Source organism: Caretta caretta, chromosome 27 (genome assembly GCF_965140235.1).
Source record: "Caretta caretta isolate rCarCar2 chromosome 27, rCarCar1.hap1, whole genome shotgun sequence".
Classification (NCBI taxonomy): Eukaryota; Metazoa; Chordata; order Testudines; family Cheloniidae; genus Caretta; species Caretta caretta.
The window spans coordinates 4,396,607-4,411,319 of record NC_134232.1 but is presented as its reverse complement, the minus strand read 5'-3'; the positions used below and the strand labels follow the sequence as shown (position 1 = coordinate 4,411,319).

Sequence of the window (14,713 nt, the reverse complement as noted above, 5' to 3'; positions counted from 1 at the left end):
ATTCTCTGGTTGGTGTATAGGGAGGTAGCGGGCGGGATCGTATTCTCTGGTTGGTGTATAGGGAGATAGCGGGCGGGATCGTATTCTCTGGTTGGTGCATAAGGAGGTAGGGAGGTAGTTTATCTTTGAAAACTCATGGCGATCGGGGGAGGTCCCGGACGACTGGAAAAAGGCTAATGTAGTGCCCATCTTTAAAAAAGGGAAGAAGAAGGATCCTGGGAACTGGCCAGTCAGCCTCACCTCAGTCCCTGGAAAAATCATGGAGCAGGTCCTCAAGGAATCAATTCTGAAGCACTTAGAGGAGACGAAAGTGATCAGGAACAGTCAGCATGGATTCACCAAGGGCAAGTCATGCCTGACTAATCTAATTGCCTTCTATGACAAGATAACTGGCTCTGTGGATGAGGGGAAAGCGGTGGACATGTTGTTCCTTGACTTTAGCAAAGCTTTTGACACGGTCTCCCACAGTATTCTTGCCAGCAAGTTAAAGAAGTATGGGTTGGATGAATGGACTATAAGGTGGATAGAAAGTTGGCTAGATTGTCGGGCTCAATGGGTAGTGATCAATGGCTCCATGTCTAGTTGTCAGCCGGTATCAAGTGGAGTGCCCCAAGGGTCGGTCCTGGGGCCGATTTTGTTCAAGTTCTTCATAAATGATCTAGAGGATGGTGTGGATTGCACCCTCAGCAAGTTTGCAGATGACACTAAACTGGGAGGAGAGGTAGATACGCTGGAGGGTAGGGATAGGCTACAGAGGGCCCTAGACAAATTAGAGGATTGGGCCAAAAGAAATCTGATGAGGTTCAACAAGGACAAGTGCAGAGTCCTGCACTTAGGACGGAAGAATCCCATGCACCGCTACAGACTAGGGACCGAATGGCTAGGCAGCAGTTCTGCAGAGAAGGACCTAGGGGTTACAGTGGACGAGAAGCTGGATATGAGTCAACAGTGTGCCCTTGTTGCCAAGAAGGCCAATGGCATTTTGGGATGTATACATAGGAGTATTGCCAGCAGATCGAGGGATGTGATCGTTCCCCTCTATTCAACATTGGTGAGGCCTCATCTGGAGTACTCTGTCCAGTTTTGGGCCTCACACTACAGGAAGGATGTGGAAAAATTGGAAAATGTCTAGCGGAGGGCAACAAAAATGATTAGGGGACTGGAACACATGACTTATGAGGAGAGGCTGAGGGAACTGGGCACCAACAAGATGATATGACCTCGCCCCCTCACAGAATAAAGGACATCACAGGCAGAGAGCTTAAAGGAGTGAATGTAAATACCAAAGATCAATGGTTGTTGACAGTGATGCCCTCCTGAGTGATGCCCAGCATTGTACCAAACCCATTGGTGCATTTTGTGGGAGCTGACCCCACTTTCTGTGATAAAAAATTGCCAATAAATTTAAATGGTAGAGTGTACAAAATTGTAACTCAACCCATCGTAATGTATGGAACAGAGACTAGGCCAGACACAAAAAAAGAAATCAGTATGCTCTCCACCACGGGAATGAAGATGTTGAGGGGGTCAAATGGTTGGACGCTCAGTGATAGCGAACCAGATGAAATTGTGAAAGGCCCAATGTGGGTGCCCTAATTGAAGACATGTTGAGAGAGGGTAGGCTACCAGCAGAGACCTGAGAGTTATATTGGTAGGATGACCTTTGTAATGATCATGGATGGAAGATGACCAAGGATGTCATAAATATAAAGGGAAGGGTAACCAATTTTCTGTATACAGTGCTATAAAATCCCTCCTGGCCAGAGGCAAAACCCTTTCACCTGTAAAGGGTTAAGAAGCTAAAGTAACCTTGCTGGCACCTGCCCCAAAATGACCAAAGAGGGGACAAGATACTTTCAAATCTGGAGGCGGGGGGGAACAAAGGGTTTGTCTGTCTGTGTGATGCTTTTGCCTGGAACAGATCAGAAATGCAAGCCTTCCAACTCCTGTTAAGTTAGTAAAAGTAATCTAGCTAGAAAATGTGTTAGATTTTCTTTTGTTTAATGGCTGGTAAAATAAGCTGTGCTGGAGGGAATGTATATTCCTGTTCTTGTGTCTTTTTGTAACTTAAGGTTTTGCCTAGAGGAATTCTCTATGTTTTGAATCTGATTACCCTGTAAGGTATTTACCATCCTGATTTTACAGAGGTGTTTCTTTTACTTTTCTTTAATTAAAATTATTTTAAGATCCTGATTGCTTTTTCATTGTTCTTAAGATCCAAGCGTTTGGGACTGTGTTCACCTATGCAAATTGGTGAGGATTTTTATCAAGCCTTCCCCAGGAAAGGGGGTGTAGGGCTTGGGGGGATATTTTAGAGGGGAAGATGTCACCAAGTGGGCTCTTTCCCTGTTCTTTATTTAACATGCTTGGTGGTGGCAGCATAGGGTTCAAGGACAAGGCAAATTTTGTACCTTGGGGAAGTTTTTAACCTAAGCTGGTAAGAATAAGCTTAGGGGATCTTTCATGCAGGTCCCCACATCTGTACCCTAGAGTTCAGAGTGTAGAAGGAACCTTGAAAAAGGGTCAGGTCAAAGACTAGTACATGGACTTGATATTAGCAGACGTTAAAGAGACCAATTTGCAGGACAGTCAGGTGTACAATTATGAGTTTTGGAAGAAAGCTATACAATTTGCTGCTCCTGAATAGGGAAGTGGCAAGAAAGAGTAACCAATATACTGTCTGTAGTGTAGACGTGACCTCAGTCCTTGTTCATTAAATGGAATATTCTGCTGCCTTTAATATAAACCTTCCTGATTTCCTATGATTTGCACTAATATAGGTTTTCTTCTTGCTTTAAGTTAAACCATGCTAATTAGAAAATGTCACCTCTGTATGTAGAACATCTCTGGATAAACCTAAAAAACCAAGTCACTAGTTGGTTCAGATTAACCTTCTAGATCTGGAGAGTTTAATCGGTTGGTCACATATTAAAGAGAGATTTTCACTTTGGAGGAAAGAAATTTTAAAAGGACATTTTTGCAAGTGCTTTATTTTTTTTGTGCTCCATTTGCTCTGTATTGGATAGCTCCATTGGAATACACTCTTTTGTCCCTTCCCAGCATTCTCTTTTCACTTGTTCCTGCAGTGATGGGTCATAATTGCACTGGGCATGTAGAAATGATCAGATTATTTGTTGGACATAAATTAGCAGATGAATCTGGCCTTTGTTTAGGTTTATGAATCACTTGTGTGATAATTTGATCCCAGCGAACGCACTTGTTTGTGAGTATTTGCTGCATCATTAAATGGAATCACAATTAGCTTGTCGTTTGTTCATGTGATCTGTTTGCTGTGATTGGTTGTTATGAATGAAGAGTAAACTGCTCTCTGATTGGAGGACTGGAGCTTTTGAAACTGGAAAACTCTGAATAGTAAGTAGCAAATGTTGCATTTTCCAGTACTGATGTTCAGATGAATACTCATCACTGCTAAAAATATATGATGTTTTGGGGATTTACAAATGTTTTCAAGAATAACCCAGCAGCCAGATGAGTCCGCGTGGGCACAGTGTTGCCAAGTCTCATGATTTTGTTGTGAGTCTTATGGTATTTGGTGGGGGGAAGGGGGAGAGGGTAGAGTCCCAACTGCTGAAATCTTGTGACTGTGTAAGAATCTTGGCTTTTTTTTCACAGTGTGTTTTTGGCCCTCATGGCTGCAAATAAGCTCTTAAAGCCGTGACCTCTAAATATTCCAGCCCCAGAAGGCAAATAGAACCCAATATTTATTACGTTTTTAATCTTGTGATTTTTAAGCCAATCTTGTGATGTTTGGGGACTTGATTCATGGTTTTTGATTCTTGGGGCTGGCAATGCTGCAAACCTCAAATAATATGTTTCCCACAAGGGACAGTGGAGCAAACTTGCCATGCTTCCTGTTATTTCTCTATTGAGTGAGTGTGGCTTCCTGTTATTTCTCTATTGACATTACAAGCAACTGCATGCAAATCATTGTGTTCAAGTGTTTGCCTCCACCCCAAGATCTAAATGGAAAAGGGGTGATAAGTGAGGTGTAGACTAAACCACTGATTAAACCAAGAGGGGGGAAATCTTGAAAACTTCCTGTGACTGGAGGAAGTCATCCTCTTGTTATTGCTGTGGCCTTAAATGATAGGATTAAAAGTGTTACGTCTTTGTATCGATATAGAGTGTGTTGAGACAGCAGAGCTTTAATTCTGTTATGTTCATTGGCAAAGGAGCTGTGTGTGTGAACGGGTCCCAGGCATGCAATGTTTGGCTTAGCTTGAATGAATCCTTGTTGAGTAAGAATCCAGCAGAAAGCTGGCTCAGGGCCAAGAAACAACTGTCATGTGCAGACCGCCAAGTGTTGTATGCAGAACAGTTCTCTTTGCTTTCAAAGAGAATTAGTCTAGCCTGCCAAATTCTCCACTCTCCAACAGTAGTGTGTCTGCCTTGAAAGGTCTTTTATTTCTGATTCATGGGGTTGGGGGGGGGGAGATGGAAAGAAACAACAAGAAGCATGTTAAATGAAAGCATGTATTTCACAGGCTGTAGGATAAGGGAGAAGCTGGCACCTAGATTCACCTGAGTCCTCTTGGAGTAAACGGGGTTCCAACACAGGCATTTGTATTCTTTTGCGCTTAGGGCAAGCGGGACCACTTCTAAATGTGCAGTAGTGAAAGCCCAGCAGCATCTGGCTGTGCTGCTGTGACATCTTGGATGAAACGGGACTTACATTATAGTTCAACATGTACTCAAGCTTTGCAAGTGTATCTATTTCTTAGAGCGCTGACATGGTGTGAGTCAGAGGAACTATTTCCAAAAACATTTGTTCATTCCTTTAAAACGCTGTTTGTTCTCACCCTACTCCTTTTTTTCCCCCTGTAAAGAGGAACACACTTAACATACTAAATTATTAAACCAGATTAGATCTGGTTTCAGCTGTTTCCTCTGGAGCTCTGCCACACTTACATTTTTCAAGTCTCTGCAGCCACGGTTGGGTTGGGAAGAGGTGTGTTACATGGAGCTCTCTCTTTTCTCTCTCTCGAAGGTGTTTACAAAATATGGGAAATGTTACATGTTTAACTCAGGAGAAGAAGGGCGGCCCCTGCTTACCACGGTCAAAGGTGGGACAGGCAATGGATTGGAGATCATGCTGGACATACAGCAGGATGAATATTTACCAATATGGGGAGAAACAGGTAAGACCCAATGTTTACTTTTTTTCTCTCTCTATCTGAGGATGTGCCTTGGTTGCAAACACGCTGTAGTAGTTTTGACATGTTCTGTGGGAAGCCGGTTCTCCCGAGCTAAGCTTAAACTTAAAAGTTCTTGAGCTCTTCAGGGAACTTGCAGCCTTTGCAAAAACAGGTCAAGTTTCAAAGTTAGCTTGACCACCTCAAACTCAAGGACACAAGCGAGTGAAGTGGTTCTTGATGAAGACGAGGCTGCCAGCCTGGAAGCATTCCCCACCTGCTTGGTCGTCTCCAAGCTGCTCCATTACCCCGTAGTCACAGCTACCTTTCAAAGCCAGCTCATGTGTTTGACCTCTGCATCAAGTTCAGGGTGACTACAGTGGGATTTTAGAATCTAAATTAGACATCTTGACAAGGGGAAGAGCTGGCTGTGAATCCATGTCACCTTCCTGATGGATACCCAGAATTCTCCAGGTGGTCCCCACACTCACATTCTTTTAAAAATTCTGGGTATCATGTCACTGACTTATTTGCCGCCTTACTTGGGCGAAGCCTCACAGTGCTACGCGATTCAATTACTAAACAAATCTAGGGCGCCACTCTCTTCAGCCTTAATTTGGTGATCTGAGATTGTAGCCTAAGACTATCCAAGAACTAAGGACCATCCCAAACCTCATCACATTCCCCCACTAGAAGTGCAAGGTACATTTTTTGACCAGCTGTCTCTCTAACATAAACCCACAGCAACATGTATATTAAACACACACACACACTCTCTCTCTGTCTTCCAAAACAAGACACTCAACTCCACATGCTTCTCCCTCTGGGGAGAGGATGAGAGAACAAAATACACCTTCCTATGTATTTGTACAGCACCTGATACAATGAGGCCTGATTGGGCCCTCTGGACACTACCAAGATATAAATATTAAGTGTGGTGATTAACTGTTGCTGTTCCCATGGAAACACTGAACTTGGATCTCAGCAGGTAATTGAAGAAGTTGATGATTTCCAGACATTGGCATTAAAATGTAAATGTATTTGGAGTTAAATCGATGCTGCATAGTGGGATCAGCAAAGCTTTCCTTTTCTTATGGAGAGCTTTGCCATTGACCTTCAATACACGCAGAACGTAGTAATGAACTTAAAACCCCAGAAGCTTGAGTCTTTGCCGCTCCCGATGCTTGGGTTATTATTGTTGTCTGTTGTTAGTAGTAGAATGGTAGTGCATAAAGGCAAACCAGGAAGGGTTGTGTGAGCTGCTCTGCAAACACATAGTAGTAGACAGTCCCTGCCTGTGATCTAAATAGACCAGATAGACACAGGATGGGGGAAGGAGCAGAAGACACCAGCAGAGTGAACAAAGTGGTGGTGGCAGCAGATGGCATGTTAGTTCCATAGTTGTTTTTTATTTTTGGGAAGCTGGAGAGGGTGGGGGCTTAGTTAGGAGATGATCAGTTAACTGGAAAGAAAAGTGAATGGAAGGAGGTGAGGGGGGCAGGACAGTGGGGAAGAGGGTAAGGGGGCAAGTGTGTATTGTAGTTCCCTCTTGCCAGCAGATGGAGATGTTTCCAGCAGTGCCATCCCCTCAATATCCGGGGCTTTGTGGACAAGGCCGGTGGAGAGATCAGTACCCTTTCCAGCTGAGAAAAAAATATTTCAAAACTCCAGAGAAACCCTTCTAGGACTGGGACACCTTGCTTGTGTGCTGACCCCTGCTGCTCTCACAGCACTTGGGCTGTCTGCCTTCCCATCTGCTGGGCTTTAAAGGAAGGGGAGAGTCCCAGCTCTGGAGGGGCAGAGGGAGATGCCAAGGAAATGAGCTCTGGGCCCAGGCAGCCTGCTTTGGCCAGGGAGACAGCCTTTTGGGTGTGTTTGAAGTAACCGTGCCCTGAGGGAAGGGTGTGAAAGAGACATGGGCATGGCTTCCTGGGGAAGTGAGGGATCTCACTGGCTATCGTACCCCGTTGCCCTTCTTTTTTCTGACCCCGGGCCTGGATCTGTCTCGCTGCCCCAGCAAGCTGAAGACTCAAGTCTGCTGTTCACAGGTACAGCTATGCAACAGCCAGGTTGTCATGTGCAGCTCGTGTAGATGTATCCGAGCTAGCTCGCTGGCTAGATATAGCGGTGAGGACGCAATGGTGCGTTCGTCAGCCTGGGCTGCACAAGCCGGCCTGACCCCCCCGGGTATGTACCAGTGTCACTGCCCTTCCCTTCCTTCTCCTGCCCTCGCCCGCCATGGCCACCCCCAGCCTGTCACAGCCTCTGAGCGCCCTTCAGTTAAATCCCACAACCTCTGCAAACCCCACTAAAACCAAATCCTTTTCAGGTATCAGACTCTGTGGGCTCCCAGGGGGCTCTGGCCCGGGATGGGCTGCTACAGGCATCTGTAATTTTCAGCATCCCCAGACCAGGCAGGGGGAGCAGCTGCTGTGCAATCTGGATGGAGATGGGCTTCCTGTAAGCAGAGTGAGAGGGCCTGTGTGGGCTAAGTAGGCTGCTGTCCTTCCTGCAGGGAACTCCCATCAGAGACGGTGTTAAGTCAACCGAGCTCCCCCACTGGGTGTCTCTCTCTCTGCCAAGAGACTAAGTCCATAAGTGGGTCAAGAAGCAGCTAAATGTGTGTTGCTGGGGCTGGGGAGGGGAAAAAGCTGCTTCTGGCTACCCCATTAGACGGGGCTGGCTGGAGCCTTTGCCCTGGTCTATGTTACAAACATCTGTCAGTATAACTACGTGGCTGATGGGTGTAGAAAATCCACACCCCTGGGCAATGAGGTTACACTGACCAAACTCCTAGTGTAGACAGTGCTCCGGCGACAGGAGGGCTTCTCCCACTGACCTTGCTCCTGCCTCTCGGGGAGGTGGAGAACCTAAACCAAAGAGTGCGCTTCTCCCATCAGCATCTTCACTAACCGCCAGAGCAGTGCCACCGCACCAGCGCCGTCGGTCTAGACAAGCCCTCAGCCGAGCAGCTCAGCCGCTTTAATCGGCCGCTTGCTAACCCTACAAAGAAAGGCTTGACTGTTTTTCCTAGTTGTCCGCTCCAGTGAGATGCGGTGGGGACGGATCCTTTGTATTATGTAAATCTTCCAGCCTCTTCCCAACAGAACCAGCTGCGCACTCTCCAAACTCATAGCACAAGTGTCAGGAGGCTGCAGGACTGAGCCGGGCCTGCTTTCCAGGACGTGACACCAGGCCTGGCTTTCCCTCCACTCCACATTCTGCCATCTGGTTCTCTCCATCTCCTTCCAGAGGCTAGGACAGATGGGCCCGTCAGTGCTCTTCAGAGAGTCCCCAGCACATGACTCAGTCCAAGTAATTCCTCAAATGAATGCCGTGAGACAGCTTACAACCCTCAGATGCACATGTGTGACTCCTGGCTCTGTGGGGCTGGGGGTATGTAACTTACTGAGCTGTGTGTGGGGGGCAGGCAGGGTTGCCAGCCCTCCAGGATTGTCCTGGAGTCTCCAGGAATTAAAGAATGAATGAAATCTCCAGGAATTCATCCAACCAAAGCTGGCAGCCCTAGGGACAGGCCTCACCGATCCACCAAGGATGTGAGTCTGTTACAGTCTCTTCTGCATGTGCCGACATGCTCCCGAGGTCCCTGGTTGAGCCCCAGGTATTGGCTGATGGTGATTGTCACGTAAATAAGAATTTGTCTGCAGTTCAGACAGCTGTGGGCCTAAAGTACTCATGCCGCACGTCGTTGGTCCACAGGAGGTCTGGCTCAGGAGGGCAGAATTTGGCCTTGTGATTTTTACCACCCTAAAACTCCAGAGTGTCAATGCTGCCTTTATCCTTCAGTGCGGTCTCCTGGGCGTTTCGCTCTCAGCCAGGAGTTAGCGACGCTGTAGCAGTGATTTCCCCTCCTCTTGCCTCATGAAAAGATTTGGCACTTGCACTTGGAAGCTGGAACCTGCTGCTGGCTCAGTGCCTCTGGATTTCTGCATTTTGAAGCTTTTCTTTGCAAAGCCAGTAGTCAAGGCGCAGAAGGAAAATATTGGTCCCTGCCTGGGGATAACGCTGCTCTGAGGGCTCCAGACGCCATGTCACAGCTTCGCCTGCTTTGTAAAACAAAAGATTATTTAATTGTGATTGACCTGGCAAACCAAATGAAGCATATGGACAGTCTCAAAAGGGCTTTGCTGAACACCCGTTAATATCTTAGCCAAGGTATTTCAGCTTCCAAACGAGTCACTTGTGTCAGAAAAACATACCTTTGGTTTCAGTCTTGTCTGTAACCGTAAGATCATTATGGGGACACACTGTTAAATCCACATACAGTGAGCTCCTTATTCCATAATAGAAAGTGGACACGGTTTTGCTTCATTCTGGATTTTCCACGGACAGGAATAGGCATATGGAACATGCCCAGATTGTCATGAAATGAAGCAGTATGGACAGCCCCTACCATGAAAAAATCACGAGTCAGGCCCCTGGCCTCCCCCTCCTTTCCCCCCCCCCCCCCCGAGGTCACAAGATTGGCTTAAAAATCATGCACTTTTTAAAAACAATACTGTAACCAAGTTAGTTTGCTGGCCAGGTCTGTGTGTGGCACCTCCACTGAGCAGACATGCCAAACCCGCAAAAAAAATGCAGAAATTGGGCTTGTTTTTGGCTTAATTGTCTTGTGAGTTGCTTGTTGTCTATTTTTTTGGCTTGTCGCTTGGCTGGCTTGTAGCGTGTTGTAACTTGTTGCTTCTTCTTCTTCTTCTTTTTTTTTTTTGATTGGCTCCCAGCAAGCAGGGGCAAGGGACAAGCAGGGGCAAGGGACGGAGAGAGTCCCAGACTGCATGCCAGGGGTATCTAGTCACATAGAGTGTTGGGTTTCTTAGGGATTTGCTTGTTTCAACCTTGTTTTGAAACAGAATCAGCTTGATTTTTGGCCAAAGACTGAATGTAATGGGTCATTGGCAAACCACTGTAGAAACTGATAACCTTCAATTGGTGTGGGATTTTATCGTGGACTCTGATTAGGGGGCACTGGTTGGGACTGATTGTCTGATGCGGTCTGGAGCGAACCTTAATGTGAGAGATAAGCCTGCACTTTGACTGGAAAAGGCATTGCTGTAATTTGCTGGCATGATGCCATTGGGACAGGTCAGGTAGCTCTGCTAGAGGACATTCTAATCCCCTCAAAGATAAGACTGGGTAATTCCAGGCCAGGTAATAGGTATAGCAAGTAATGACAGACCAGACTGCGTTATGGAGCCAGCTGGTGGGAGCCTGGGAAAGCATGATGTGCTTCAGAAAAGGGAGTTAGGTGGGTCTGGGTAGCTAATTTAGCAACAGACTCTCCGATTCTAAAGCACAGCACTAAATGAGAGGGGTTTCCCTTTGTTCTAGAGAGGAGGGGAGAATAAATGAGAACACTGAGAAACGAAGCTCTGCCCCACCTATCAAAATGGGCCTAGATAGACGCCCAGACACACTCCAGCAGATTTTGACACACAGGTTTATGGAAATGCAGATGCGATATCTTGCATTCCAGCTAGAATTGAGATGGATGTGGCTGTAGAGACTCCTTCGTGCTGCCGCGCGCCTACTTGATTCCCGAGAGGGATGACGTAGTGGGTCAGGTGAAATCTGAGCAAGACAGAGAGATCCTGTCTTACTGCAAAACAAAATGGGCCTGTTAACTATCTGGCTAATTCCGCGTGGTTCAAACAATAGACCAGGAGAACCCATCGTTGCCTTGTGTTCTTGCTGCAGATTTTGCAAGTACTACATCTAATGAGATAGGAGACATCTTGATGTAGAGAAGCTCCCAGCCAGGGATTAGCCAGGCTGTACTCGTTGCGATGGAGAGCCGCTGTAATCTGCATTGACTGGGCTGCCAGGAAGTTGTTAGGTTCCACCGCAGCAAAGCATGCCTGGCTATACCAATGGCATTTCCTTCCAAAGGGAGGTAGTGGGATTCCCGGGTTGGCATGGAGATTGTGTTTACATAGGTTGTTCTGTTGATTAGAAGTAAGGATGTGTCTTTTTCACAAGGGAGAGCAGTGTCATCAAGTCAGGGGACTGGCTGTGTGTGTGTGTGTAGCACATCCACAGACAGCACCTAAAGGGTGTGGCTGCTCCAGGAGGAGATGATCCAGATTCAGGAATTAACCCTGACAGGAAGATCAGAGGGGGAGCATTTCCTGCCTGGCAGAAAGTTAATGGGCTTGGAGTCATCAGCATCAGCTGCCTCTGCACCTTCGTAGAGTATTCAGTGCAAGTCCTGCACTTACTGAGCTTGTGCCTGTGTTGTCATTCCAAGGGCTCTGCCTGCAGGTGCTAACCCCCCAAAGAAGGAGACCATAAGGCCATGCAACAATAAATCTAGAATTTGTTTTTATTGGGCTTCTGTATTTTGCACCTTTTGGGATTTTCCTGCATTTATCTACAATCACAAGGACCAGAAACTTACTTGTTTAAAAAAACCTGAAAGCTGTGATTCCAAGCTATTCATATGACTCCAGGCTTAAAGAAAAGCACGCAATACTGTGAGAAATTTACAAGAATTGACAACACTGCCTGAAGGTAAAATCAGATTGAGGAACTAAAGCGAGGGGGAAATCCCTTTCCTAAGAACTTTAGAGGAACCAGTGGACACCGAGTAACCTAGCAGGAAGTCACAACTGATTGGGGAGAATCTTTCATGTATGTGCAAACAAATGATTGCAAAATACCGTCTGTGATCATTTTATTTTGCTTTGTCATGGACGTGACAGAAATCCAATCATATATATGAAAAGAAACTCTAAATGATGGCATGAGTATTTGATTGGAAAAGGAATCTATTCCTGGTTAATTTTACTGCATTGGCCTGTTGCCGTTCAATATCAACCTTACACCAACAGCGCAAGTAGGAAATCATTCTGACCACAGTGTTGTAAATAAGAAACACAACCCAAGAGAAGCGTGTGTTTTGAGAGCTCATTCTTTATCTTTCCCTGTTTGCTGTAGAGGATGTTGATCAGGTGGTTCCGCTTGGTTTACACAGGGATCTCTGGCATTTCAGGTGTGCGTTTGCAGAGATGGATCTGATTAGAACATGATTTCCACCCCTTGAAACTTTTAATGTCAGACTGTGAGTGCCGTGGCAAGCTGGAGGTGGTAAGGGGGATAATTCTAGATCAGCCGCTGGCTTCGAAATTCCTCTTGCAAAGTTTACTGAAGCTGGTATAAATTCAGAGCATTTCCATGGGCACTTTCATTTTCTTGCCCTCAAGGATTTTGCCCTAGGCAAGGTAGAATTAAAACTGTGGGTGTGTGCTGTGGAGATGTGCATGAGATGCGGTCAGTTCTGCAGTGGAACGTACTGTCGCTAAATATTCCATAGCAATAATGTCAACATTTAGCATTGAGCTCAGAGCTAAGGCTGACTTGCCCTCTTGTTCCTAAGTATCCTAAGACATGCGGTCTTGGTTTTTCTATCCATGCAGCCCCTGTGCTCAATACACACATGCTATGGGACCATCAACTCCTAACGACTCCTAACCTCCTAACCAGGTGCGCTGGCTATTCACTTGGAATTTACTTTGGCATATCAGTGTAATTAGTGGATGTTCTTAATAAATTCAGGCATCTTTGATTACTGAATTCAGGGTGGCATGTGATACATGTAGTATCACAGGGCCATAACGAAAGAATGACTATCTGTTTATGCCAGTGTTAATTTGACTGGCTTCATTACCTTCACCGGAGTTACTCCAGATGGGCACCAGTGTAAATGACAGCAAAATGTGGCCCTCTGGTGTTCACTGTGGAGGTTCAGGGACAAAACAACATCTGGCTTGTGCTCCAGTATGATTCATACACTGCCGAGCTCCATTACAAAAGGAAAACTTACAAGCAGTGCAGTGACCATGTGTATTTGTAAATATGAAATGTCAGGGGAGCTGACATAGGCAAAGAACCATTGATCTGGAGCAGCATATCTCAAAAAGGGATCAGCAACAGGTGTCCTGTTGTGGTTCAGACCTTCAGACTGTCATGACTGACCAGTTTGCCAGAAGGCTGGGATGATTTAATTGGGGATTGGTCCTGCTTTGAGCAGGGGGTTGGACTAGATGCCTTCCTGAGGTCCCTTCCAACCCTGATATTCTATGATATTCTGTGATTCTAAGGAGGAAATTAATAGAGCCAGATGCTCCGTGAAGTACACTAGGGACTTAGTTATTGCTATTTATTATACACAGAAGGTGGTCAGATACTATGGTGACGGGTGGCAGTATAATTCTTGATGCTATGTCTACGCTGCATACCTTACCACTGCACAGCTGTGCCGCTGAAAGATGTCCCATGTAGATACTCTTTGCCGGCAGGAGAGAGCTCTCCTGGTGGCAAAATAAAACCACCCCCCAATGAGTGGTGGTAGTTTTGTCAAAGGGATAGCATCCCCTGCTAACAAAGCACCGTCCACACTGGCGCTTTTCATCGGTAAAACTTCTGTTGATCAAGGAGGTATTTTTTTCACTGACAAAAGTGCAGTGTAGACATAGCCTGAGATAGATGGGCAGATAGTTGTATGTGGGGATAGGTGGATGGATGGAAGATGTGTATGGGGATAAATGAATGGATGGACATGTATGGGAGTAGATAGATCATACCTTCTCCTCCCTACCATAATTAGAGCATCACAAATTTAGTGATCACTATGGCCAGTGGCAATGAAGGCTGTCCAGTAGTTCCGATCTCCCCAAGTCCATCCCATATCTTATAAGTCGAGCACATGAGGCAGAGCCAATCAATGCTTTGCCTGTGGCAGTGAACAACTAGCTGCAGATGGCAGGGTTTTCCCAGGGCATGGGGATGAGAGCTGACCTGGACTGTAGAGAGAATTTTGATAATGGACTGAAATCTAAAAAGTGAAATAGATTTGTGTCATTTCTCTGTTGGCTCTCATGCTTTAGCATAGGTGGACTTAGGCCATGTCTACATTACGGGAGCTAAACTCCTGTTCACTGTATCTGTGTCATCCTAACCATTCAGTGTAGACCAAACCAGAAACACTCCTCAACTTCCGGAGGAGTTATTGCTTCCCATTCTTTGCCAATCTTTCATATCAATTTTTTTTCATGGAGAAAGAACATGTTTTGTCATTACATTTATTTATTTGCATAAAGAAACAAATGAAAAATACAAAAAGGTGAATGACTTAAAGCTTGTTTATGATACCAAATAATGCACACTTCACAGGCTAGCCAATACAATTAGGCAGTTATGCAACTTTACAACAAAGCTGCAAGCCCAGACAATACAAAATCAGACAATATTACACAAACACAGCATGTTAGGGAGGGGTAACAATGGTAATTGAGAAAAAGACATACACAAATAGGCCAAGAAAAAAAAGGAAGAAGGGGACTGGGAGACAGGGAGAGGTCAGGTGGAATGTATCATGAAACGGGTCTAAATTTCCCCGAATTTGTTTAATTGCGCTGTACATCGATAAGCTATTCTTTCTTTCACTGCTAACTCAGACAACTCGAATGAGAGAGAATAAATAAATCACACTACTAAAGGTATTGGGGACTGTTACATACTAGTGGAGGGACTCCCATGGGGTT

The 14,713-nt window shown here is 45.7% G+C and overlaps 1 protein-coding gene across 4 annotated transcripts in view; it reads left to right on the top strand.

The window, feature by feature from the left end:
• Positions 1-14,713, top strand: part of LOC125626865 (acid-sensing ion channel 2) — a 1,352,865-nt gene that overhangs the window by 1,115,949 nt on the left and 222,203 nt on the right. For 3 of the 4 annotated variants that reach the window (XM_048830388.2, XM_048830385.2, XM_048830386.2), the window contains exon 2: positions 5,009-5,159. The exons of the other annotated variant lie outside the window; for it this stretch is intronic. In XM_048830388.2, coding sequence (XP_048686345.1) covers positions 5,009-5,159 — 151 coding nt within the window. The remainder of the gene's footprint in view (positions 1-5,008; positions 5,160-14,713) is intronic. 4 annotated transcript variants of the gene reach the window in all.